The sequence below is a fragment of the Hydra viridissima genome, unplaced genomic scaffold (genome assembly GCF_058129835.1).
Source record: "Hydra viridissima isolate aposymbiotic clone 2 unplaced genomic scaffold, HvirCarnegie_v1 scaffold_3, whole genome shotgun sequence".
NCBI classification, from domain to species: Eukaryota; Metazoa; Cnidaria; class Hydrozoa; order Anthoathecata; family Hydridae; genus Hydra; species Hydra viridissima.
The window spans coordinates 14,202,921-14,226,547 of NW_028324302.1; the positions used below are offsets into that span (position 1 = coordinate 14,202,921).

The following is a 23,627-nucleotide window of genomic DNA, read 5'->3' on the forward strand; positions in this document are numbered from 1 at the left end:
CCTTTATAAATGAAGTTCTATGAACTTTCCTAACGACCTAAGTACATTGCTTTATTATGCATTAAAATATTTTGTTTGACATTTACTTTATTTTGTTGTGTTGGAATTTGTTATGAACTGATTAGTAGACTTTTTTTTGCATAGCCCTATATAAATATATAGTCTAATTGTTTAAAAAATTACATAACCGTTTGTATTACATATCTAACTAGAATTTATGATATCGTGTTATTTGAGAAGGTAATGGTATAATGGAATTTATCTTTTTTTAAGTCGCCATCTTGCCCCGTATGCGGGGCAAGATGATGATATGCGGTAACTTTGGTTAATGAGTTTTTTCCAGGCTATTTTTAATTTTTACATGGGTTTTTTTTATACATACGTGATGCATAATAATTTGTTTTCCACTTTTTGATAATGTTTTACTTATTGAAACAGTAATTAAATAAGATATAAGTGCTTTTCAAAACGTTCGTCATCTTGCCCTATGTTCCCCTATATTCCTTTTTATATTTTCTTCACAAAGATAACAAAACCGGCTTTCACTATGAAGAGATGTATTTGCATGCTTTAACTTTTTTACACCATTTCTGCCCTGTTCTATCTTTTTAGTTGATATTGGTAAAACTGAACTAGAGAATGCATAAATCACATTTAAATTCGTCTTCATCAGCCCCTGCACATTCTGTGTGGGCCCATTATCTGCAAGTTTGGTACATGACCTCTCCTTGGCCGTCTTCCGAGAATAAACCAGTACAGTATATGCATGGAGTCATTGTTGCGCCTGTTTGTTTTGACTTTTTATTTTCGGCTGAAAAAAGTTTTTTTTTCAATTTTTATTTTCCTTTTGTCTTTTCATTTTTTTCAGGCTTCTCACTAAGCGATTGTTTGTAAAGGGAACTTGTCAGCACGGCAGTAAATCCCTTACGCCTTCTGGTTCTGTTCACCCTTTCTTTGGCTACGGGGTAAGGACTTATGTCACTAGCCAACATGGGTGTATCACTAGAGGTGCTGGCCACTGGCAGATGTTGCGATTGAATTGTTATCTCACTTTCAGGGGCAGGCATTTCTATTGTTTCGGCCGCTTTAAACTCCTACTCCTCAAATACATTCCTATTCACTGGCCAAATTCCAGTCTTTTCATATCCATTAACTGCTGTTGCGAGGCTGGCAGTGCGCAGATATAGAAGGCCTTCGCAAATATAGAAGTTATTTGAAATTCTGTGACGATTCTCCCAGGATGTGAGCGGAGCCACATCTGAATCTCGGAGTCATAATAAGTAGTTGACGGCTTCATTAATGCAACATCAAGAGGTTGCATTCTATGAGTGCAGTGCGGTGGGAGACAGATAGCTGTTATAAAACCTTGTCTAGCCAAATTGATGGCCTCCAAATTCTTGGTATGTGAGGCATGACCATCTAATATCAGTAAAGCAGGGCTTTCCTGACTCGGCTTTATGCATTCAATGAAATGTCTGAGCCATTGGGTAAACAATTCAAGTTGAATCCAGCCAATCAAGTCTTATGACAGGCATAAGTAGATCCTGCTGGTGCGCCGTCCATTAACTGCATTTTCATGCGCTGCCGAGGAAAAATAAACATAGGTAGGATATATATCCCAGATGCACTCATGCAAAGTATTGTAGTAACCAACCTTCCTCTTTCAGCTAAAGAAAGGATGCCAACTTGTTTTTTCCCTTTCAGTGCTATTATTTTTGCATTATTGGACTGGATAGTGGTAATGCCCTTTTCATCCACATTAACAATTTGATGAGGTTTAAATTTCTTCTCATCGATTTCCCTTTCACATTTACTTTGTTAAATACTGTAGCTCTTGCAATGGAAGTGGATTCTGGGGTTCTTATAGATAAGTCGTCTTAAAAACGATGCTAGCCAGTATTTTCCAGCCTTTCGTTTGCAGCGTTAAAACGGTTGGGAATACCGTTAATTTTTGCAAGCTGAAAGGCCAGTCTACGGACATCTAAGCTGGTAAGACCAAAAAACCTGGGTTCCATTTCTACTATGTAATCAGCCAGATCTGATTCAAATTTGGAAGAGAAAATGGGTTTTCGTCCAAGTGGGAGACTGGTCAATTCTTGTACTGGATGATCGTTGCATTTTACCTTGAGTTCCAGAGTTGACCGAGGGACATTGAAGACTTTGCTAGCTTTTAGATAGCCCATTTCTTTTTTTCTAACGGCATTAATAGCTGCTGTCATAGCTTCTACTGACCACTGTTGCCTCACTTTTTTTTTTTTCAAATGTTCTCGGCATCTAAAAAAATGACCAAAAAAAAAAGAGTGAGAACTTTTATACGTTTTATTTTCTAGAATTTTAAACCTCTTAAGGGTTTGTAAAATAAAAACATAAAAATGTAGTTTTTAAAAAAGAGTTGAACACATAAGAGTCTATTTTCAATGTGCTATTCCTGAATGCGACCCCAATCAAAGATATATGAAAGAAAAAATATTTAAAAATGATAAAGCTTTTTTAGCGTAAAAAGAAATTTTAAAAATTAACGCATTTATCATTTTGACTAATAATATGACTTGAGGAAGTTGTTATTGTCTATTTAATTAATTTCATTAATTTAATTATTTAATTAATTCACTTTAAAGTTCTGAACATTTTTACAGAACTGTTGGATCTTAAGGTTGTTTATACTAATGAAAAACTGTTGTTGGGTTTTTAGCTTTTTTTTATCATGAATAACAAAATTGGTTATAAATTGTTTATTTTTTAATCTCAAGTTAATACTTAACACACCCAGACTAATAATTAATGTTAATGAAACTCCTGGCTAGCTCAATTCTGACAATACAATAAAAGCAGAATTAGCATTGAAAAATATAATGAGATGAAAAGAAAATAATGGAATAGCGTGGGTTATATGGGATGGTATCCCATATTACCCCCATTTAGGTATCTCATATTACCCCACTATATAGCACACATCTAATTTTGTTTTTTTTATGAACCACGTGGAATGGACAACCCTTAAAAGGTATTTTTGATAATTGGTCGGTTACTAATTAAATTCTGAATATAGTAAGATAGTTTACCTCTTTAGACTATTTTGGCCTCCTGTAACGAAGTCGATGTTATGTAAGGTTCACTGGTGAAAACTTGCAAGACTTTTTTCAGACGCAAATAATTCGAAAGAGAACAACTTATACTTGCGGAAGTAACCTCCTGACATTAGCCTCGTTTCCAATTCAACAAATATTTTATAGCACTGACCTATAAGTAGATAATAGGGGTATCCCATATTACCCACTATCCCATATTACCCGACTTTCCCCTACGCTTAGCCATAAATCCCTAAAAAAAGAAATCTCCAATAACAAACCAACAAGAGCTTACTCTGGGCTTAATGCAGTCGGATGACAAAAAAAAAAACAGTAGACTACTTAATTTCATTCAGCAAAGATAAAAAATTGATTAAAAAATTTGTTGTGGGTTGTAAAAATAACGAGTTATGTTAAAAGTACAATATAGCCATCGGTATAATATTAGCAACCTTACCCTAATAGAAATAAAGCAGTTAAATAGATTAGTTGAAACAATTAACTTCAAAGATGAGAAGTTAAGTAAAAAATATCAGTCTCTACATTTTTGAGTATAAAAGAACTCATCGCTAAGCGTATATTTTTGGTTAGCATGCAAAACACACCCAGCTTTAACATTTTAATTTTATGAGGACGCTTAGAACCATGTTTGCAGAAATTTGTTTGATTACCTTTGTCACCATTGAAGCCAATTTCGTCAAAATTTCAGACATTGGCGCAGAGTATTCATTTAAGCTTGCTTCAAGATATTGAGTCTTGTATGTATTGAAACATTTATTTATATTGTCTTCAGTACAAGAAGTTGCTCTGAGTGTTGCAACTTTACCTGCAGTTCTTTCGCTTAATTTATGTTTTTAATACTTGATGAAAGATAGTATCATGCTTTGCCTAGTTTACCGCTCGTAAATAAATAAGTTGGTTTCATATGTTGTAAGTAACTAGCAACAAGTTCAAGTACTAATTTGTGGGTTCTATCAAAACTCCCATCGGCTTAATAAGCATTTCAACTAATGTTAATTCAGTAAAAGTACTTAAAATGGTGACTGTGCTATTACTAAAAAAGCTTGCAGGGTTCTTTATCCTGAACGATAAAGTTGCCTTTGGAATTCCATACATAAATGATGCTTTACAAAATGATAAGTCGCAAAATTTAATTTGTGCAATTGCAGTATTGAGTTGCTCGTCAGTGTAATTCTTTCTTTTTGTTTGTTATTATGTGCATCTTTCTTTATTGACCGAAGTGGAGTAACTAATTATTTATAAAAACCAAATAGTTTTGTACAGTATAATAAAGTGAAAAATTCTATACAATAATCTAAAAAAAAAAACAATTTTCAAATGTTTTTCCCTTTAAAAGATAAAAATGCAAAAGTTGTTCAATTTTACATGCCGTTTAATTAAAGCCGCTTTTATTCTATAAATTATTGTAATTTTAGTCGTTAAAACTTGATCAAAATATTGCAGTTTGGGTGGAGGAATCCAAATTTTGAATTAAAAAAAAAAAAACTTTTGCGGAGCAAATGACCCTGAATGGGCATTTTCGTGTCATTAAAATGGGCGTGACAGTTTAACTAAAAAAAATTTGAATTCTTTACACAAAAAGCATTTATTTTGATGTGTAATTGACATAAAAACACATTTTAATGTTTAATTTTTTTTTTCTTCTATTATTTAATCTGGTGGTTAATAAATTCTGTCGTTATTTTTTTTTAATCGTTTTGATGCTGTGCGTGTCGGAGTGGTAGGAGAAGGAGAGCGGTTCATACTTTTAAGTCCGGGTGCTTATGCTTCACATCACACTCCAGATAAATAGAAAATCAGTTCAAATTAACTTTGTGCGTTTTCCTAGAAAAAATCTTTTCTAGGAAAGATTTACATAACTGAAAGTTGTCACAAAAGCATTATTTACAGTGTTTAAAATAAGCATGATTTGACCGCATAGCATGGTACGAAAGCTTAAAGATGTGGTCATGAAAATTGTCAGAGTGATAAAATTTTTTTTTTCGTTTAATTCTGCTTCCATCAAAGTTCTTATAATTTAAGAAATAAACTTTATAATCGCTTTTGACGTTGGTGTTTTTAAGTGTAATAGTTTTGTAAATAATAACAGACATGTATAACTGATAGCTATAAATAGATATATTATATTTATTAACATACTTGTTGATATATCCATTAGTCGGGTCGTTCAGTAGTATATTTTGATAAACCGGTAATTGATTCTGTACAAAGGTTTGAGTTGTGATTATTGTAGAAGATATATTTGGCATCGTATATGCAAAAATCTAGAGTAATCAACCTTGGGCAACCCGTTGAAAAGTGCATTTAGAGTCACTGAACGATAATATGCCATTTGCATATTGCGCATTCTTGTTAATGTTAATGTTTATGATTAAACTGTTGCTTATAGACTGGTTTTAGAATTATGAATACCTATTCGATTGTTTATTGGTTTAAAATATGACTTTTATTTGAGAGTTTGTTACAATAAATCGTTGTATTACAGGCTGTATGTATTGCTTTGCGTATTTCAGGAGTTACATTTTGCGGCATTCATTCTTCAGATTAATTGCGTGTTTAATTGTCTGGTGGTACATTTTTATCTGTGTGGAATAGCTTTTTGGTGAGTATGTTTGTTTGTTTCTCGGTATTTCGTTTGCATTTTTTATTGTTGTATATGATGCATATGATGAATATGATAAAAGTAGTTGTTTACAGATAAATTGATGTTTTGAACTGCTTGATGTTTGCGTGTAGAATTGTTCAATTAAGTTTACTGTCATCTGTGATCCTGGCAAGTGTTTATCGAGCTTCTGGTTACTTTGCTACCAACAAATATTTGCTGCTTGTGTGCATCCCATTAAGAATTGTGCTTCACCAAATGTCTGCCATTTTCAGCGAATCTGTTTGTGTCATATGTCGATCACAATTTGATATTCAATATGAAGAAAAGATTGTTTGTGTGGGCAAAAAAGGCTTGGAATCATTGATGACATGTTGCCTGTCATATAATGATTATGAATTGAACAATTATTTGTTATCTGGCCCACCAGTAGTCAAAGTACATGCTGACTGTCGCAAGAAGTACATAAACAGTCATAGCATTAGTCGAGCATCAAAAAGAATGATTGCCAAAAAAAATGGAACTAACACTCTTGCATGTAAAATACTAAGGTCATCTTCAACGCCATTTGAATGGAAGTCTCATTGTTTTTTGTGCACACAACTATGCATACAGGGTATCAAACATCCTGATAGATGTGATTATAGGCGTGTTCGGACACTTGAACTTAGAGATATGGTTCTAGAAACTTGTGCGAAGCGTTTATTAATGGCAGGACAAACTGATACACAGGCTATTGAAGTGCAAGTTCGTCTGAACTCATGTTATTGTCTAGTTGCAGAAGAGGCAGTTCCAGTTGATAGTAACAAAGATGCGTCCAGTTGATAGTAACAAAGATGCGGCACTTGAAAAACTATGTGCGTGGTTAGAGATGTCTTACAATGAATTGTTCACATTAGCTGAGTTAACTGAAAAAGCTAGATCACTTGCAGGTAGCAACCAAGTTTATTCTCAAGCCTGGCTTAAAGTTAAATTAATTGATCGATTGCTTGTTATCATGAGCAGAAGTACAGACATTTCTAAATATTTCAATTATGAGTTAACCAGTATGCCTGCGTCGTTGTTCAAAAATCAGTTTATGAGAAAACCTGTAAAAGCACAACTGAAGACTGAGCTTGTTAAGTCAATAGATGCTACCTTCAAGCCGTTGTCAGAGTCAGTTTTCATATTGGATGGTGGTTCTCTCCTACATAGAGTTAAGTGGGTGAAAGGTTTACTTTTCAATGACATTGGAAAGCAGTATGTTCGCTATGTTGAGACAAATTACAACAGTAGCACTATCATAGTTTTTGATGGATATTGTAATGGTCCTAACATTAAGGATCATGAGCATCAACGACGTGCAGGCAAGTGTTCACCAGACATTCTGCTCGATGGCAACAGATCTCCTAATGTAAATCAGACATCATTTCTGTCTAATGAAAGAAATAAAAAGAAGTTTGTTGAATTCTTAGTAGCGTTTCTAACGAAAGCACAGTTTACTGTAAAACAGGCTGTAGATGATGCTGATACACTTATTGTCAGAACAGCTGTTGATGTAGCCAAGAACAGTAAAAAGGTAACAGTGGTTGCCAATGATACAGACATTCTAGTGCTGCTATTATATCACTGTAATTTGGAATTAGGCCATCAGTTCTATGAAGTGTTCATGGAATATGAGGTTCCGCAAAAAAAAACTAATCAAAAGCAATTGATTTCTATATGTGAGATATGTCAAAATCTAGGACGAAATACGTTGATGGCACTACCAACCATTCACGCAATTAGTGGTTGTGATTCAACGTCCGCATTGTATGGGCATGGTAAAACAGGTGTGTTTAAAACACTAACTAGGTCGGCTGAATTACTAGCTACCTCATGTATTCTGGGGTCAAGCAATAAAACTCCACAACAGGTGTTGTCAGCTGGCATGAAACTTCTTCTTGCCATATATGGCGCCAAACAAGGTGACAGTTTGAATAGTTTGAGGTATGCTAGGTACTGCCATCTTACGTCAACCAGCACACATACTGTAATGCCTGAAGATCTTCCACCTACTGACAACGCAGCTAAATTTCACACTTACCGTACACATCTGCAAGTTTTTTAATGGAAGACGTTCATGACATCCAGAGAAAAACCTGAAGATTGGGGATGGAACTTGGTTGATGGACACTATGTCCCAGTTACAACTGACATAGTCATTGCACCTAATGATATACTTAATGTTGTCAGATGTCAGTGCCGTAATTCATCTACTCGCCATTGTGCAGCATATTCTCAATCCTCATGTAGAAGACATGGTTTAGAATATGTGGCTGCCTGTAAGCATTGTCGTGGAATGTCTTGTGAGAATGCTGCGACTGTCAACTCAGAAAACCTGCTTATGACTGACAATAATGAGTTGCCAAGTGAAGGCGTAGATGAGAACCTCGAGTATTTCATCCCATGGGTTAATGAGGAAACTATACATGCATAGGTGTGTTAGTATGAAATTTATTATTGTTTAATAATACAAGTTACCTGGTTACTAACATTTTGTTGTTTTGTTATTTGTTTCTTTCCGATGTAACTTACAAATTGCGTTGCGTTGCTGACAATTCATAAGCATCTGTTAACATTTCATAAATTTTTTTATAATATTTTTCCAAATTTTAAATTTTTATTTTCCAATTCCCCTTTATGAAAATTTCCAGTGAACTTATATTTGTTTTATATTGTTGATTTTGTTGTCTTTACATTCAGTTACAACTCACGTTTACTCGTTCATTAACCCGTGTATCACTTTTCTCAATCAAATGATGGTTGAAAGATCGGACTACTTATACCTTTTTCACATGTGTCACTATTTGAATATTTCCCTTTAAGTTTTTTGCATGTTTTGACCTCATTTTTCAGCATATCGTAACTTTTTTTCCCCAAGCTTGATTTTTCTAGATTTTGTAGGATTCACTGTTTTTATGATGAAGTTGTAAAATATGCTTTGATTTAAATCATATTATGTTAATATTAAATACTTAGTTATTCTTGCGGTTTGTCATAAATTGGCTTTGCTAAATTCTTTAAAACTGTGACAATTTTTTTCTTTATTGTATTTACATTCATTTTATGTATAAGTTATTTATCCTTAACTTTATATATTTCTGTTGTTAAACACAAAAATAGAAAATTCTTTAATATTCATAAACTGGAAGTCTACAGCAATATAATAGACGGAGTAGTTCCCTGGACATGAAACCATTGTGCTCTAGGTAGCTACAAAGCTAGTTGATATTTTATAAATGTACTAAAGTAGCTAAGTAAGTGATCTCAATTTCTATATCATATTCAGCGTTATTTCTTAAAATATTAAGAATGTCTATCTATATAAAATTAAGCTTAAAGCTTGGTTCTATTGCTGTTATCTTTATCTAATGTATAAATCTTATCTTAACTAAAAGGAAGCTGATGTGAATGGTTAGGCGAGACCAAAAATTTTCGACGAATCCGACAGACCTTAATATAATTTAATTTCTATTGTTTAGAACAAAAAGTAACAATTAAAATTAAACAATTTGTAACAATGCGCAACAAGCATGGTTCACAAAAAAAAAAAAAAGTAACGTTGTATCTCCATCTCTTTATATTCAAATGGTTAGGACTGACCATTCCCATCATCTTTTGCAAAAAAACAAAACATAATCTTAAATCAGATATATCAGGCTACAAAAATAACCCTTATGGTATTTTTGAAATATTTGTAAGGGACCCTCCCCCCACCATATGTACAAAAATTAGAATTTTTTGTATTTTCAGACTGCTGGGACCAACCATAGGAGTACCTATAAAAAAAAGGTTATATATTTTGACTGGAGGCACCATCAAAACCTCTTTTAACGTAAAGTATACTTTCTCTCGGCGAACTCTCAGTTGATATTCTCAAAGAGTCTTGACATTCAATAAAAGTTAGTACCCTTGTCAGAGTATGATTAAACATGCCCTGTAGAGGAGTTGAAGCAGATGTCACTGTCATAACTACACACTCAAGATAACATTTCTGTCTTTCATTTTAAATTTTATGAAGTGAAGGATAAATATCCATATTCTATATCAATTTGTATTCTATATGAGTTTATGATAACTTGATACTGTTTAACATAAAAAGATCACACTAAATTTTTAAACTCAAGGCATCTTCAATTTTCATTTTTATCGGAAAACTAACCTCCATGTTTTTTTATTTGCCAGGATTTGTAGCATTTTTCATGACAGCAACAAAACCTTCCTTGGTAGGATCTCAAGAGGTTTTTCTTATTGAAGCTATTGCTAATGCTACAACAAATGTTCAGCCAATTCGGCAGCCTTAAACAAAATAATATTTAAGTAAGTAAACTGCTTTTTGAATTGGTTTGAATTCAATTGATTTATTACTACCTTAGATTTTTTGCTTCTCACAACTTCTATTAAAATTTATTTCCTTATTCAACCAGGTTCGCTCATAATCCAGAAGTCTTGAGAAGTTTCTTGAATGTTTCAGCAATTTAGATTTGAATTTACATTTAAGTGTTGATAGAGTTTTCTTGAGATTTATCATTTAAGGTTCATATTCTACTAAATCTACTAAACTCAAGTTGAAGGGCGTCAAATAAATTATCATATATACCTATCACTTGAAAAAATTTTAAAACTACCATGGAATCTTGTGGAGTCTCGTAATTTATCAACCGAACTCAGGGTTAAACAAGATCTTAGTAATGACTGAAATCTAAAATCAAAATGCAATGTCAAAATATTGTTTATAGTTACCAAATATCTTAAGCATATGCCTTCAAATTGAATTTAGAACTGTTTTTATCCATAATAACCTTAAAAGAGTGACTCTAAAAGCATTTTGTGCGCGAGTTTCACAATAAAAAAATTAAAATAGATAATAACTCTCAGGAAAAGTTGCAAAAGTTGGTGAATCCCTAAAATTTAACCAAAAAGCAATTAATTCAAGTCTTCTGGGTTATTAGTCACATTACCACTCATATATTTGTAGGGGTTTTTTGCTAGTTTTTTAGATTTTGACTCACTGTGCGCAAAACGCGTTGTTAAAAAACATTTTTCTAAAAATAGAAAAATAAGCATAAAAAGTATCTCCATGGCAATTGTTAAAACGTTGCTTTTTAAATTTTTATTTCTAAAGGTGAGTTTCCACTCATCCGTTTTAGCTACGAGAAAGGGAAAGGGATGGGAAAATTAATCACGTTACCATGCGTAATGATTCATTTTTTTAAATTAAATTACAAACTGCGCATGCTCACGTGATTAATTTTCTCATCCCTTTCCCTTTCCCGTAGCTAAAACAGATGAGTGGAAACTCGCCTTAATAGAGAAGAGACTTTGAGATTAACCGAAGTAGCGTCAGTTTAATCGCGAACGTGGAAAATTTTGATATTCCGAAAATCGATTAAATTAATTGTATTTTTCGTAATAAACGTCATTACTTGATTCGTAACTTACGTTCACATTTTAATTTTTATCTTACGTCAGTTACGAAACTTCCGTTAAAAATTTGCGTTAAAGTTCGTAAATATCGATATGGGTTTTTTTATAAATGGTGTTTTTTATGTAATTTTATTTGTTTACAAAATTGTGCTCCACACACTAGATCAGTTTTCATTTTAAAAAAAGAGTTTTTAAAATCTTATTTTTGCTGGTAATTTTACTTGTATCGTTAGGTTTACTGAATTTATTGAGATATTAATAATGAAATTCATTTTTTGTTATTTGTATTTTAATGGTTATTTACGATTCGTAAACGTAATATTCGCCAGTTACGAAATTTACCTACATATTTTTCAACTAAATTTCTACAGTCATGGTGTCATTAACATGTCAAATATCACCTTATGGCGATGGTTTGGTAAGGTCAGCGAAGGTGGTCAGGTTCCAACTGATGATTCCTAAGAGAAAGAAAACACTGAGGTCTTGGATTCAGAGGAAGAGATAGATGATCAAAGTATAAATGGAACAATTGCAACTCAAAATACCTTTCAGCCTCAGTACTCAGCAACAAAGGAGCATGTCAGAACACCAGCCAGGAAAAAAAAAGAGAAGATACGATTTACCCAAGGCAGTCAAATTACAAGTTGTGATTGTTATTAGAAGATATATGTGTAAACAAGTTTAACATTTTTTGCATAGTTTAAAATTCTAAATATTCTTATGACAACTTCAATAAAAGTGAAACTGTTCTAATGTATGTGTATAACATTCTTTAATAGTACTTTAGTAACGAATGAGTTTGTAGAAAAATCTTCGATTGTTGTAAGAATATTCAGTTTCGAAATTTTATGACAATTTAACGGGAAAGGATCGTAATAAACTAAATGATGGCTCTCATAGCTTTTAACGGAAATTTCGAGCAATATAATTGATTTACGTAAGTTATGACGAACCTTTCGAGCAAATTACTTGTAGTTGCGAATTAATTAAATCAGTTACTCGTCGGAATTTCAATATTACAATTTCATTTTATACCTTTAATCGTTGCGTTCGGTTAATTTTACGAACGCACGTAATTTTATTCTTTAATCGTTACGCTCGGAAAAACTTCGTAAGTCTTTCCTCTAATTTCTAAAATAATCTTTCAAAGTTAAACATCCGGTTGATTGCTCTACCGTCATATTTAGTTTATTATTTTCGCTTTTAATAGAACTGTACTTTTTTGTTGTTGGTAAACATTGGTTTCAGCTACAACTGTCTTTATTCGTCTACTAGTATTCTCAACAAATACTTGACATAAACGTTGCTTGTCTTGATTGGTTTGTAAGTTTTACTTTAGAATACCTGGTAGAATACCCCTAAAATAACACTTTCAAATAAACTCGTTTACTACCCGTGCTCTGCTCTTATTAAGCGCTTGCTCCTGAAATGGAAATCAAAAGTAAGCATCAAAAATTTTTATTATTTATAATTAACTGACCTTCTAATATTTTCTCAAAAAATTTTAAAAAAAGAAAATCTTCTGAAAAAGTTGTTTTATACAAAATAGCTTCACATGTGTCTTAAAAGACCCATTAATTTCGTTTAGCGCAAAAATTTTCCTAAAATTTCTAAAGAAGAGTGGCAAACGGAAAACTGCATCAATGACTAGCTTCCAGAGGCTTACCAGAGAAACTTGCCCGAGCCTTACTGATCCTCTCAAAAAGCCTGGTTCAGTCTATGAACAAAGCAATGAGACAAGTTTTACAGAGCATTCAATTTTTGATTTCTATACCAGGTAATAACTATTGCAATACTTTTGGTTTGTTTAAATCTATGTACAAGTGCCACATTGAGGTTGTTGAACGTACAGAAGCTACAGCTATGCTTGGCTAAGATTACTTTGAATTTGGTTTAAAATTATTCATTGAGTTTGGATAAAAGTACTGATAAATTAATACAGTTTCCTCTCACTACTTGGGTTTCAGCGTTAGTGCCACCAAAGTTACACAAGGAGGAAGATGTTCAATTAATGAAGTTTAGAATAAATTCATTTGAGTTCATCAATTTAAAAGGTATTTGTCAACCTATACCTTGGCTACCAAAGCGCTCAAAAAGGATTCTAAAATGTCAACATCCGAAAACTAATCCTAAGTATAGGAAGAGTAGGAGGTTGATTCCAGAATCACATAAAAATTACATAAAACAAAGAGAAACGAAATATACCGTAATAAAAGAAAAAAAACAACTTACTTTTAGCAAATACGTTTTAAAAACAATACACTTTATATGTTGAAATAATATACTACTCAATTTTTTTTCTCATGACTAAAAACTAAAAAAAATGTTGTTTTATTCGTCAGTAAGGTAACCCATAAATGTGCGTTACTTGTCCATATAAGCGAAAAGGAACAAATCGAGGAAGCTTTAACGTGTACTTTTAGCCTTAACAAAAGGGACAGCTTTAAAGTTTTACATTTGAGCAATGAGGGAACAAAAATTTTTTATGCTTAAATTCTAAACTTAAAATGCAAGTATTATACTTCTTTATTTAGGTAAATCAATCATTTCTTAAAATTTCCTAAGTGTGCGGTCATTCACTTGATAAGCACACTTTGCTGAAACTTTAGAAAGATTGATATTTCCAGGACCACACTCCTCAGGAAAAAAAGTTTAGGTTTGAAAAAAAAACCACAAAATATATTATTGGAAATCTCTTGACTATTTCGAAAATCCAGAATAAAGAGTAAGTTTAGGGCTTCTTCTGATGTATCTTCACTATAGAATCATAGATCTTAATCAGAAAAGAAGAACATCTCAGCATAATTAAAAATGATTTTAATTACAAGATTTTTGCACGTAGTTATGAATTAAAGACATCTTATTTAAATCTTTTATTTCGATTGATAAGAATTAATGACATCTTATTTAAAATTTCGATTGATAAGAATTAATGACGTCTTTAGATCTTTTACAATATTAACTAAAAAAAAAAAAGAAACCCTTAAAAAACACTGTGAACTTTTATTAGAGATCTGTTTGTCTGTTTTTGTATGCCTTTACTTAAAATTGGAAGCATAAAGAAAATCCCTTCAGGTTGACAGTATCAGCTGTTTTTATCAACAATAACAAATTAATACCAAAGAATTTAGTGAAAAATGAAAAATGACAATTTCATAATTGCTATTATATAAAGTTGCTTATAAATTGATATAACTCAGTTATATATTTTTTACAATAAAGCATTTGTAAATGGGCAAAAAAGTAGATACCAATGTTTTTGTTAGAGGAAAAATGGTATGGAATAGAAGATACTCTCAAGTACAATTTGCTTTAGTCTCAAAATATCCAGAAGTGCTGTTCTGCGATATCTTTTGCCAAATGACGTGGCTTGACACAGCAAGTATGGAGCAATTTGGAAACAACTTGTCGATAAGATTGTGTCTTTGCTTGTATTGCATGACGCTAGAAATCAACCCATTGACTATAGAACTGTATGACGACGTTTATTGAGCTACTTTAACCTTCTTGCGCAACGTTGGGTTAAAAACTATTCATAACAAAAAAAACTGATTACCACGCATCAAGAACTGCAGTGAAATAATGAAAAGACCAGCCAATCGGGTTTATTTCTTCAATAACTTCCAGCCCCGTTGAGAGGGGTGGGGGCTGGGGATGGGGTTGATAAGCAGCAAAAATTTTGTTCTCTAAAAGTAGATATTTTAATAATAATAATAATAATAATAATAATAATAATAATAATAATAATAATAATAATAATAATAATAATAATAATAATAATAATAATAATAATAATAATAATAATAATAATAATGATAATAGTAATAATAATTTCTTCATCATAATCTATTTATTACAATTATAAATTTTGGAAAACTTGCAGAAGACCATTGAGTTTGTCATCAAGAACCTCTGTATATAAAACTATTGACCTATTATTTAATATTATCAATATCTCGCTCCCAGTTCAATAGGGAAATTAAAGATACGACTTTATGTAAACTTTCTATTTTTTGTACTTATGTTTCTATTGAACTGGAGTGCGATATGTTTTTATTAAATTCACACTTAGAGTTAAACAAGATTTCTTAATTAAATAGAGATAAAAAATAGATGCAAGTGTATATATTAAAAGATAGTCAAGATAAAATTTATTTGATATCATTTTTTCAGATTTTTTTCCAGATGCGAAGCCTGCGATAAGTAATTTCAAGTCCGCGATAAGCAATTTAAAATTTTTTAATTTAGTTTTACATGAAGATTCACTTTAAGGAGCCATTTTTACTCACAATATATTTACAATTAGGCTGTAGTTTACAGAGACCTTGGAAAATAGAATGACTTTGACGAGTTTTGTATAATAAATACGTGCAACTTGCACAATTTAAATATACTTGTGCTTTGGAAAAGAAATTTAGCATGCTCTTTTTGGCCCTTTCTTACTTTTAAAGTTTATCATCCAGCTTTCTCTTCGCGATAGAAAACTTTCAGCTTGCTTTTAATAGTGCTTTTCTACGCGATATTTCCGTAATATTCTACCCAATAGTTCTATAACTTAAAATAATCTTTCATCTTCAAATAATCCATTTTTTGATGCACTGAGCGAATAGCTTTTCCAGGTATTTTTCTCCTTCCTATTCTTTAAAGTATTCCTCGACAACAACTTTCTGAGTTTTTATTTTCTTGTCAGAAGACTTTTGAAGAAGTTTGAGTTTATTATTTAGATTATTATTATTTACAAGCTAAATGCCCTTAAAAGCAAAATATCTTTTAGAAATTGTTAAATAAGTTGCATTAAAAATAAAAGAATCTGCAATTGGTTAATATAATCGGTTTAATATTGTCTTTAAACAAATACAAGTTGTAGGTGATTACATAGTTTACATAAAGAAGTTTTACATTAAAAACAAAATATCTTTATTAATGCATATATTTATAGATTATAATCTTATAAATGTAAACATACGTGTTTGTGTTTAAATTTATAATTTTAAAATTCGAAGAAATATTTGTCATCTTATTTTGGGTTGCGTGTGACCCTAAATTTAGATTGTCATTAATTCTGGTACGTCAAAGCAAATTCTCGTGGCAGCCAAAGCTTTAAAAAATATTGTTAAAAGATACGCAATATACGAAGTTCGTTATAGTTCAAAACGTTAATCAAACATTGTCGACCAACTGGTGACGTCCACTAACGAATGTTGACTTTAGACAGAGAATTTGAAAACAATGAAAAAAAAAAAATTTTATGAATGGACTGGTTTTACAAGTAATGTATAAACTGAAATTGCATATTAAAAGATGCATTTTTATATCTGACTTCCATTGATGTCAGTTATTTGAAAAGATGGGAAAAAAACTTATTTGCAGTATTGAAAAAATTAAGACAGATATTATCACTCATTAAACTATTTTTACAATTGTAATAATTATTATAATAAATATTATTATTATTTTTGATGTTTAAAAAATTACTTAATACTAAACAATAAACACAAAAATAATTTTACTCGCTGAACCTGCTTTTTATGGTGCCTTGAGATATGCAATATAAAAAATACTTTATTTAATCGCAGCAGGCAAACGCAGTTTCGAACAACACTACTGGATATATAAACACAATTTTCAATGTATTGAGACAAAAAGTTCAAACATCGTTAGCTTCTTGAGCTTAAGTAAGAAATGGTTTCAATTTTTTTCGAAGTCATTGAAGCTGTAGGTCATTAAGCGTAATTGTAAAAAATAGAGCCAAACTCTCAAAAAATATGCCATCATGTCAGTTTCTTTGTAAACTACAAATTTGTTTTCTTTTACATGGATTTATACTAGCAGATGTCGTCGTTATTAACAATATTGCGCTTTATAAATCTACGGAATCAGTCTTTATTGATGAAGGAATAATAAATGTAAAACCAAAAGAGAAGTTCAAAATTTTGCTTTTTGGATTGAACATGAATTCAACATTGATATCTTTTACAAGTGCTAAAAAAGCAAGGGGAGAAAACTGTGACGATGACCGGTTTACAAACCCTGTCCGTATATATTCAGACGACGGTAAACTTGCTGTGTTGTCTCAATATTTTGATGTAAGTATCTGTTATCAGCTGTAAGTGTATACGTGTGCTTGTCTCTATGGCGACGGATGATACACTCTCAGTTTTATTTTTTTGTTAGAACGTAATTCAATGAAAAAAATGGCGATAAAAAATTAGTACGCCATGATTGTTCGTTGCGCTGAACGGAGCGCAGAATAAAAAAGAATCAAAAATTATTTATATTATTTTGATTGAATAAATAAATTCATTTTTGAATAAAAATAATATCAATAAAAAAAAAAAAAAAAAAAAAAAAAGAAATTTATAAGATTAACAAAAACATTTTTTAATTTTGATGTAAAAACATTTTTAAAATGTGAATTGTGTTGTCGATTCTTTTGATTAAAATCTACAAATAGTACAGGTAAAGTGCACAATATCAATTTAGGGCATTAACTTGAAGAAATGTATCCATATTAATTAAGTAATAAATTTATGTTAATTTAATATCATATAAGATCTGATTAAGCTGGAGCATATATGCTTAGTTTCACACCCATGAAATCTTTGGTTTTCAAAAACGTCAAACAAGTCAGACTTCCTGGTTCCTAGTTAAAATTTTGGTTAACAATGAAAATTTACTTTAAGCTTTTCCTAAAATGTTAAATTCAATATGTTATTAATGTAATATGCTCCCAAGCGAATTACAATAAGCGAAGCGAATATGTACAATTGATTGATAATCTTTCCATAATTTTCAACAATCAATAATTGAACCTTCTATTATTGATCGCTGTTAAGTATCTGGTCATTTGGAACTTTTACTTAAGAGTTTTTTTTTCTAAGCGATCTGGATTCCGATAAATAGAAAGACATTTTTTATATAATGAACAGCTACCTGGTTTTTTCTTGCACTAACTTATGTTTTAAAACTTTTAAATGCATAAAACCATTTCTTGAATCCAGACTGTTTTCAATATTAATTTCTAAAACTCATTATTTGAAATGTGTTGTTTTGATTAGATGGCTTCTGAAACTACCTTGTACATATGCTTAAAACCCTTCGATACAAAACCGCAGAACAGTTCTGAAGGTGGTTATCAAGTTCGTTGGGTTCATCAGGGTGACGATGACTTTCTGAAAATCAAAGTGTTAAAACCCTCATTAGAGCTACCTTTATGGCTGAAAGCTATTTTACTAACTGTACTCATGTCACTTTCTGCAATGTTCTCAGGGTTAAACTTAGGATTGATGTCATTTGATTTAAATGAGCTGAAGATTATAAGTACAAGCAGTTCAACACAAAATCAAAAGTATGCTAAAAAAATTATACCTGTGCGACGTCATGGAAACTTCTTACTTTGCACGCTACTGCTTGGAAACACCTTAGTTAACTCCACATTTACTATAATATTGGACAGTCTTACAAGTGGTATTGTGGCTGTCGTTGGGTCTACATTAGGTATCGTTCTTTTGGGGGAAATTATCCCACAAAGTATATGTTCTCGATTTGGGCTTGCTGTTGGTGCTTACACTGTCTATTTGACAAAGCTGTTCATGATAATTACATTTCCTGTTTCATTCCCAGTAAGCAAAATTCTTGACTGCATTCTAGGCAAGGAGCTTGGTAATGTATACAACAAGCAGCAATTGCTAGAGATGTTGAAGCTGCAACACGAATACGACGATTTAGAACAAGACGAAGTGGGTATTATTTCTGGTGCTCTAAAATACAGAGAGAAGAAGGTCTGTCAAGTGATGACAGCTTTGGAGGACTGTTTCATGCTGGATGAAGAAGCTGTTTTAGATTTTAAAACAATGTCATCTATAATTCGGTCTGGATACAGTCGCATTCCCATCTTTTCTACTCAGAGATCAAATATTGTAGCTGTTTTGCTTGTAAAGGACCTGGCGTTTGTAGATCCAGATGACTGCATCCCTTTACTGAGTGTTATTAAATTTTATAACCACCCAGTGCACAAAGTGTTTGATGATACAACACTGGACAAAATTCTTGAAGAATTTAAACAAGGAACAACGCATATTTCAATTGTCATGAAAATCAAGGACGATGGAGAACGTGACCCGTATTACGAATGTATAGGAATTGTCACCTTGGAGGATATTATAGAAGAAATTATACAAGATGAAATTGTAGACGAAACTGATATTTACAGTAAGAATCCTTGGTTTATTGTTGCTTTGCTTTACTCTTTTGCAACCTGTGTTACACTTTCTATTATTATTATGCGTTTTAGTTGATAATGTATCTGGGAAAAAAGTGCAACGCAAAAAACACCAGTTAAACCATGATTTCTCCTTGTTTTTGTCTAACCCAAAAGAAACCAAGACTACGATCAGTCCTCAGCTCTCTTTTGCTGTTTACCAATTCTTAAGCACTTGTTTGTTTTTTTGTTTGTTTTTGTTTTGATATTTCTGTTTTTTAAATCGAATAAATTTTATTGTTGTTTTCTTATTTTTTTTTGGTTTAAATATATTTTATGATAGAAAAACTTTTTTTAAAAAAATTTTAGCTGTCGGCGGATTTGGTGAAGACTTAATCTCAAAAAATGTTCTCAAAAAAATAATTCAGTTTCCGGGGGTCATTGAAGACAAAGAAGTTAATTATGAGAACGAGAAACTCTTAGTACACTTGTATGAGAAAGGAAAGCCGTGTGATTACTTTACACTAATACTTCAAGGCCGTGTCGAGGTGACCATTGGCAATGAAAACATTACATTTGAGTCCGGTCCGTTCGCAGTGTTTGGTCAAGCTGCTCTTATATTAGATGAGAATAACGAAAGTTTCGTTCCTGATTATTCGGTTAGAGTTATAAATAGTGTTCAATTTTTTAAAGTAAGTCGTTCTTTATACTTCTCGTGCGTTAAAGCTACTACAATAGAACGAGAAAACAAGCTTAAAGATAGCCTACCAGATTACAATGAGATATTTAGTGCGTCTGTAATCAAATCGCAAACTGAACGAAATATCGATGGCGGCAAAGGTCACATACAAGGAAGTTATACAAACTCAAATGTAACTACTGATGAGTTGGCGGAATCAGAAATGTAGTATGATTAATCAATTTTTAAAGGCTGCAGGAGACTAAACTTTATGGATTGTTATCCTGGAAAATTATTTAAATGGTGATAAATTAACACGATAGCTTTACTAAATTATTGTTAAAAGAATTTTATTTTTAAAACATTTTAACCAGGAGAGAAGTAGCTCAGGTTTTAACTTAAATCATTTTATTGTGTCTGTGCTCAGTGTCTTACAAGATCAACGTTAAAGTGTTCACACCACGCGAGGTTTTTGCAAACGCCATTTGACAAAAATTGAGAAATTGAAAAATAAGATACTGTGTGTCAACAACGATTTTAACTTTTTTCATAAAAAAGTTTTATTATAAACAGTTAAACTTGTTATAAATAAAAAAAAAAATCTTTTAAATAAAAATTAAGAGATAATAACTGTTTTCTGCTCGGCGCAACTCTCGCCACTAAAAAGGAGAATAATATATGGAAACCAGTTTGTAAGGAGAGCACTTCCGTGACGCTAAGTTAACTTTTTCATGACTCTGAACTACAAACTTTATTCGAATATAGAAACCTAAAAGACCTAATTTATTTTCGAGAAATGTCATTGTCTTAAACTAAGTTATCTCACCTAAATAAAGTTATCAAACTTAAGTTATGTAACCTAATAAAAAATGTTATAATTAAAAACTGAAAAAAGGAAAAAAAAAAACTTGGTTTGGTATATTTAATGGATGAATAGTTAGCATTACTATTCAGCCGGTTTGTTAAAGAAAATTACATTTAGAAAAGGTTCGGCGAAACATTTGATTTTTACAAAAAAAAAAAAAAAAAGATAAAAAAATTACACACGTTGAGATGAATAAAGACACCTCAAAATATGGAAGCGACAAAATGATTTCAGCAATCATAAACAAAACTAAAAAAAAAAGAAGCAAAACAACTAATAATGGCAGGTCATTACCAGAAATTCTTTAAAAAAAAAAATTCATTATTGGTACCTGAAGCCCTCGAGCACTTTACAACTTAAAATCTTGAATGAAATTAATACTATCAGTCTTTCAATACGGTCTGGGAAAACAGTTGGCACATTACCAAAAAAATATTCATGGATCGCATCTTCTTCTTAAAACATTTCATATTGGGTGTAAACATTTTATATTGAGTATAAATTTACTACTAAGGTTACTTTTAGTAAATAAATTAATTACAAAATTTTGTTAACCTCCCTGATATAGCAACGTAACTTTATTTAAATAATTAAACTTATGAACTCTTTGAAATCTTGAATGTACACACGTTCTACAGCATACAACCTTTTTCATTTGTACTTCAATTTCTTCGATTATATTTACCTCGGGTTGGCTTTGTCTAACTAAACTATATACTCTATAGTACAGTATACAGTATAAGAGCGCTGGAACTAATGAAAGAAAACCAAGTAACTTGATTATAACCTTACAAAGTTTATTGATATAAAATGTTTGTTTTGATGCTTTTTCAAATTAGAGAAAACATGAAAAGCAGATTAATGATGAAATAATTTTTCAGTATCAATTATTTAATTAATGAAGTCCTACGACATTTTCAGTATTTAATATTTCTGATGTTTTAAATTTGTATCATCAGCCAACTCTTCAAGGCCAGACATAAATTGTTTCAAAGTTTTTAAAACAGAACGAATTTGTGTAATTTTGGTTTATTTAATTCAATTTTAATTTAGATTAGTGTGAACATAAAGTGTAATTTTTGTTTGCTTTTCTTTTACTTTCTATGTGCAAAATTCGTTAGCAGCACCTAATATATCAAAAGCACCTAAAAACAGACTTGAACTTTTAGCAAAAGTTTCAGAACTAAAGATGATAGAGATATATCTGTAGTACTCTCTGAAGCTCTATGGCACTACTTATGATACCTTTAAGACGAGTTGTCGGAATTAGTCCTTATATAAAACAATAAATAATAAAGCTGTTAAGAAGCTACGTCTTACAAGTACGTCTTACAAGTACGTCTTACATGTTTATCTAAATGGTCATAAAATGGAATTCAACTTGATTTCCAGAGGTCTGTGTTTTACACCAAATTACATACATAATTGACAGTCATATGTCCGTAAATTTCTACTTCTGTGTTACAAAACTCAAAAAACGGACAAAATATTTGTAGCTTGGAAAAACTTTTGTAACATGGACAAACATTCGTAACGGCAATTGTGTAAACAATTAAAGTATTCGTAACACGAATATTTCTCTATCATACAAACATTTGTCCGTGCAGCAAGAATTCTATTGTAAAAAAATTCGTAATTACGAATATACCATCGTAGCTACGGAGAAATCTTCGTACATAGTCGCAATTTTATCATTTTTCCTCTAAACTAAACAAAAGACAGAAAGATACTTAACTTTTATAGCCAAATCTCCGTAAGTAAGGAGTGCATATTTCTTTTTAGGTTAATTTTTCAGTCTTTGAAACTATTTTTATAAACTTGTAATAGACTAGAGTTGTTAACCGGAATATTCCGTACAATTTCGGAAAAATAAAATTCTTGCGGAAGGATATTGAGAATCACGAATTTTTTTTTTTCGTACCGAATTTTACGAAACAAAAAACTGTCGATGTTCATTTCGCAAATGCCACTTACGCAAGTTACGCAAATGCCACTTATGCAAATGTCGCCTTTCGCAAGTTGAATTGCGAAATAAAACTATTTCGCAATATATTTAATTATGGAATATAACGGGGCCTAACGCAACTAAAATTTAAAAATTTTAGCTGCGTTAGGCCCCCTTATATTCTGTTTCAGCACCCCCACCCCGTCCTAACTTTCTTAATCTTTCTAGGTCACTGTATATATATATATATATATTTTTTTTAATTTTTTTTTATTTTTTTTTTCAGTTTTACATTTAATTTGTCGTAATATAATAAAGTCTGTGATATATGCTCTCGTAATACAACAAAATCCATGACATATGTTCTCGTAATACATTAAAATCCGAGAACTATTATTTCGTGATGCAATTAAATCCGTGATATATAGACTAATTTAAATAAAAACTTGGTATCTGATAGAAGATCTAATGATCTTGTCGCCAGAACCATAAAAAGTTATAATAGAATATAACTTAAGCCATTAATAGATATAGACAAATAAAAATGACAAAATACAAAAAACAAAAGAGCGTGTTTATACAAATTTCTTAATTTTAAAAGTATTTCAACATATTGTCATTAAAGAGAATGAATTTTTTAAATTTCTTTTTAAAGACTGGGAAGGTAATTGATAAATCAAAATTAGGTAAAACAATTTTGTTCCAGAAATTGGGTGCACGATAAGCTATACAGAACTGATTGAATTTTGTTCGACAAAAGGGTTCAAAGAGTAAGTTATCATTTCGTAGTGTATACTTA

General features: G+C 31.3%; 3 protein-coding genes and 1 long non-coding RNA gene across 6 annotated transcripts; all 4 read left to right on the plus strand.

Moving 5' to 3' along the window:
* The first annotated feature begins 5,573 nt into the window (after positions 1-5,573).
* Positions 5,574-7,952, plus strand: LOC149891119 (uncharacterized). Its single transcript, XM_090082612.1, has 2 exons — positions 5,574-5,691; positions 5,826-7,952. Exon 2 carries the CDS (start codon positions 6,503-6,505, stop codon positions 7,778-7,780), a length of 1,278 nt encoding a protein of 425 aa, XP_089938738.1. The 5' UTR covers positions 5,574-5,691; positions 5,826-6,502; the 3' UTR covers positions 7,781-7,952.
* LOC149891120 (uncharacterized) lies at positions 7,793-8,548 on the plus strand. The gene is made up of 2 exons (XM_090082039.1): positions 7,793-8,149; positions 8,416-8,548. Exon 1 carries the CDS (start codon positions 7,793-7,795, stop codon positions 8,147-8,149), a length of 357 nt encoding a protein of 118 aa, XP_089938165.1. The 3' UTR covers positions 8,416-8,548.
* Positions 8,549-11,275: 2,727 nt separating this feature from the next.
* LOC149891121 (uncharacterized) lies at positions 11,276-16,524 on the plus strand. Of its 3 annotated transcripts, none has more exons than XR_016450873.1 (3): positions 11,285-12,580; positions 12,728-12,916; positions 16,189-16,524. It is a non-coding gene; the product is annotated as an uncharacterized LOC149891121 (long non-coding RNA). The 3 variants fall into 3 exon arrangements; XR_016450872.1 differs by lacking the exon at positions 16,189-16,524 and adding an exon at positions 13,107-13,645; XR_016450871.1 differs by lacking the exon at positions 16,189-16,524 and having other exon boundaries at positions 11,276-12,580; positions 12,728-14,119.
* A 128-nt stretch (positions 16,525-16,652) lies between these two features.
* Positions 16,653-20,415, plus strand: LOC145202549 (unextended protein-like). Its single transcript, XM_090082367.1, has 4 exons — positions 16,653-17,225; positions 18,198-19,350; positions 19,433-19,576; positions 19,709-20,415. Exons 1-4 carry the CDS (start codon positions 16,905-16,907, stop codon positions 20,245-20,247), a joined length of 2,157 nt encoding a protein of 718 aa, XP_089938493.1. The 5' UTR covers positions 16,653-16,904; the 3' UTR covers positions 20,248-20,415.
* The last annotated feature ends 3,212 nt before the right edge of the window (positions 20,416-23,627 follow it).

What these genes read in the sequence shown, in the direction of transcription:
- LOC145202549 (XM_090082367.1), top strand. Translation starts at nt 16,905, where the DNA reads ATGCCATCATGTCAGTTTCTTTGTAAACTACAAATTTGTTTTCTTTTA. An exon ending in TGTTGTCTCAATATTTTGAT is followed by an intron (nt 17,226 to 18,197) that starts GTAAGTATCTGT and finishes TGTTTTGATTAG; the next exon opens with ATGGCTTCTGAAACTACCTT. An exon ending in AGACGAAACTGATATTTACA is followed by an intron (nt 19,351 to 19,432) that starts GTAAGAATCCTT and finishes TATGCGTTTTAG; the next exon opens with TTGATAATGTATCTGGGAAA.
- LOC149891119 (XM_090082612.1), top strand. Translation starts at nt 6,503, where the DNA reads ATGCGTCCAGTTGATAGTAACAAAGATGCGGCACTTGAAAAACTATGT.
- LOC149891120 (XM_090082039.1), top strand. Translation starts at nt 7,793, where the DNA reads ATGACATCCAGAGAAAAACCTGAAGATTGGGGATGGAACTTGGTTGAT.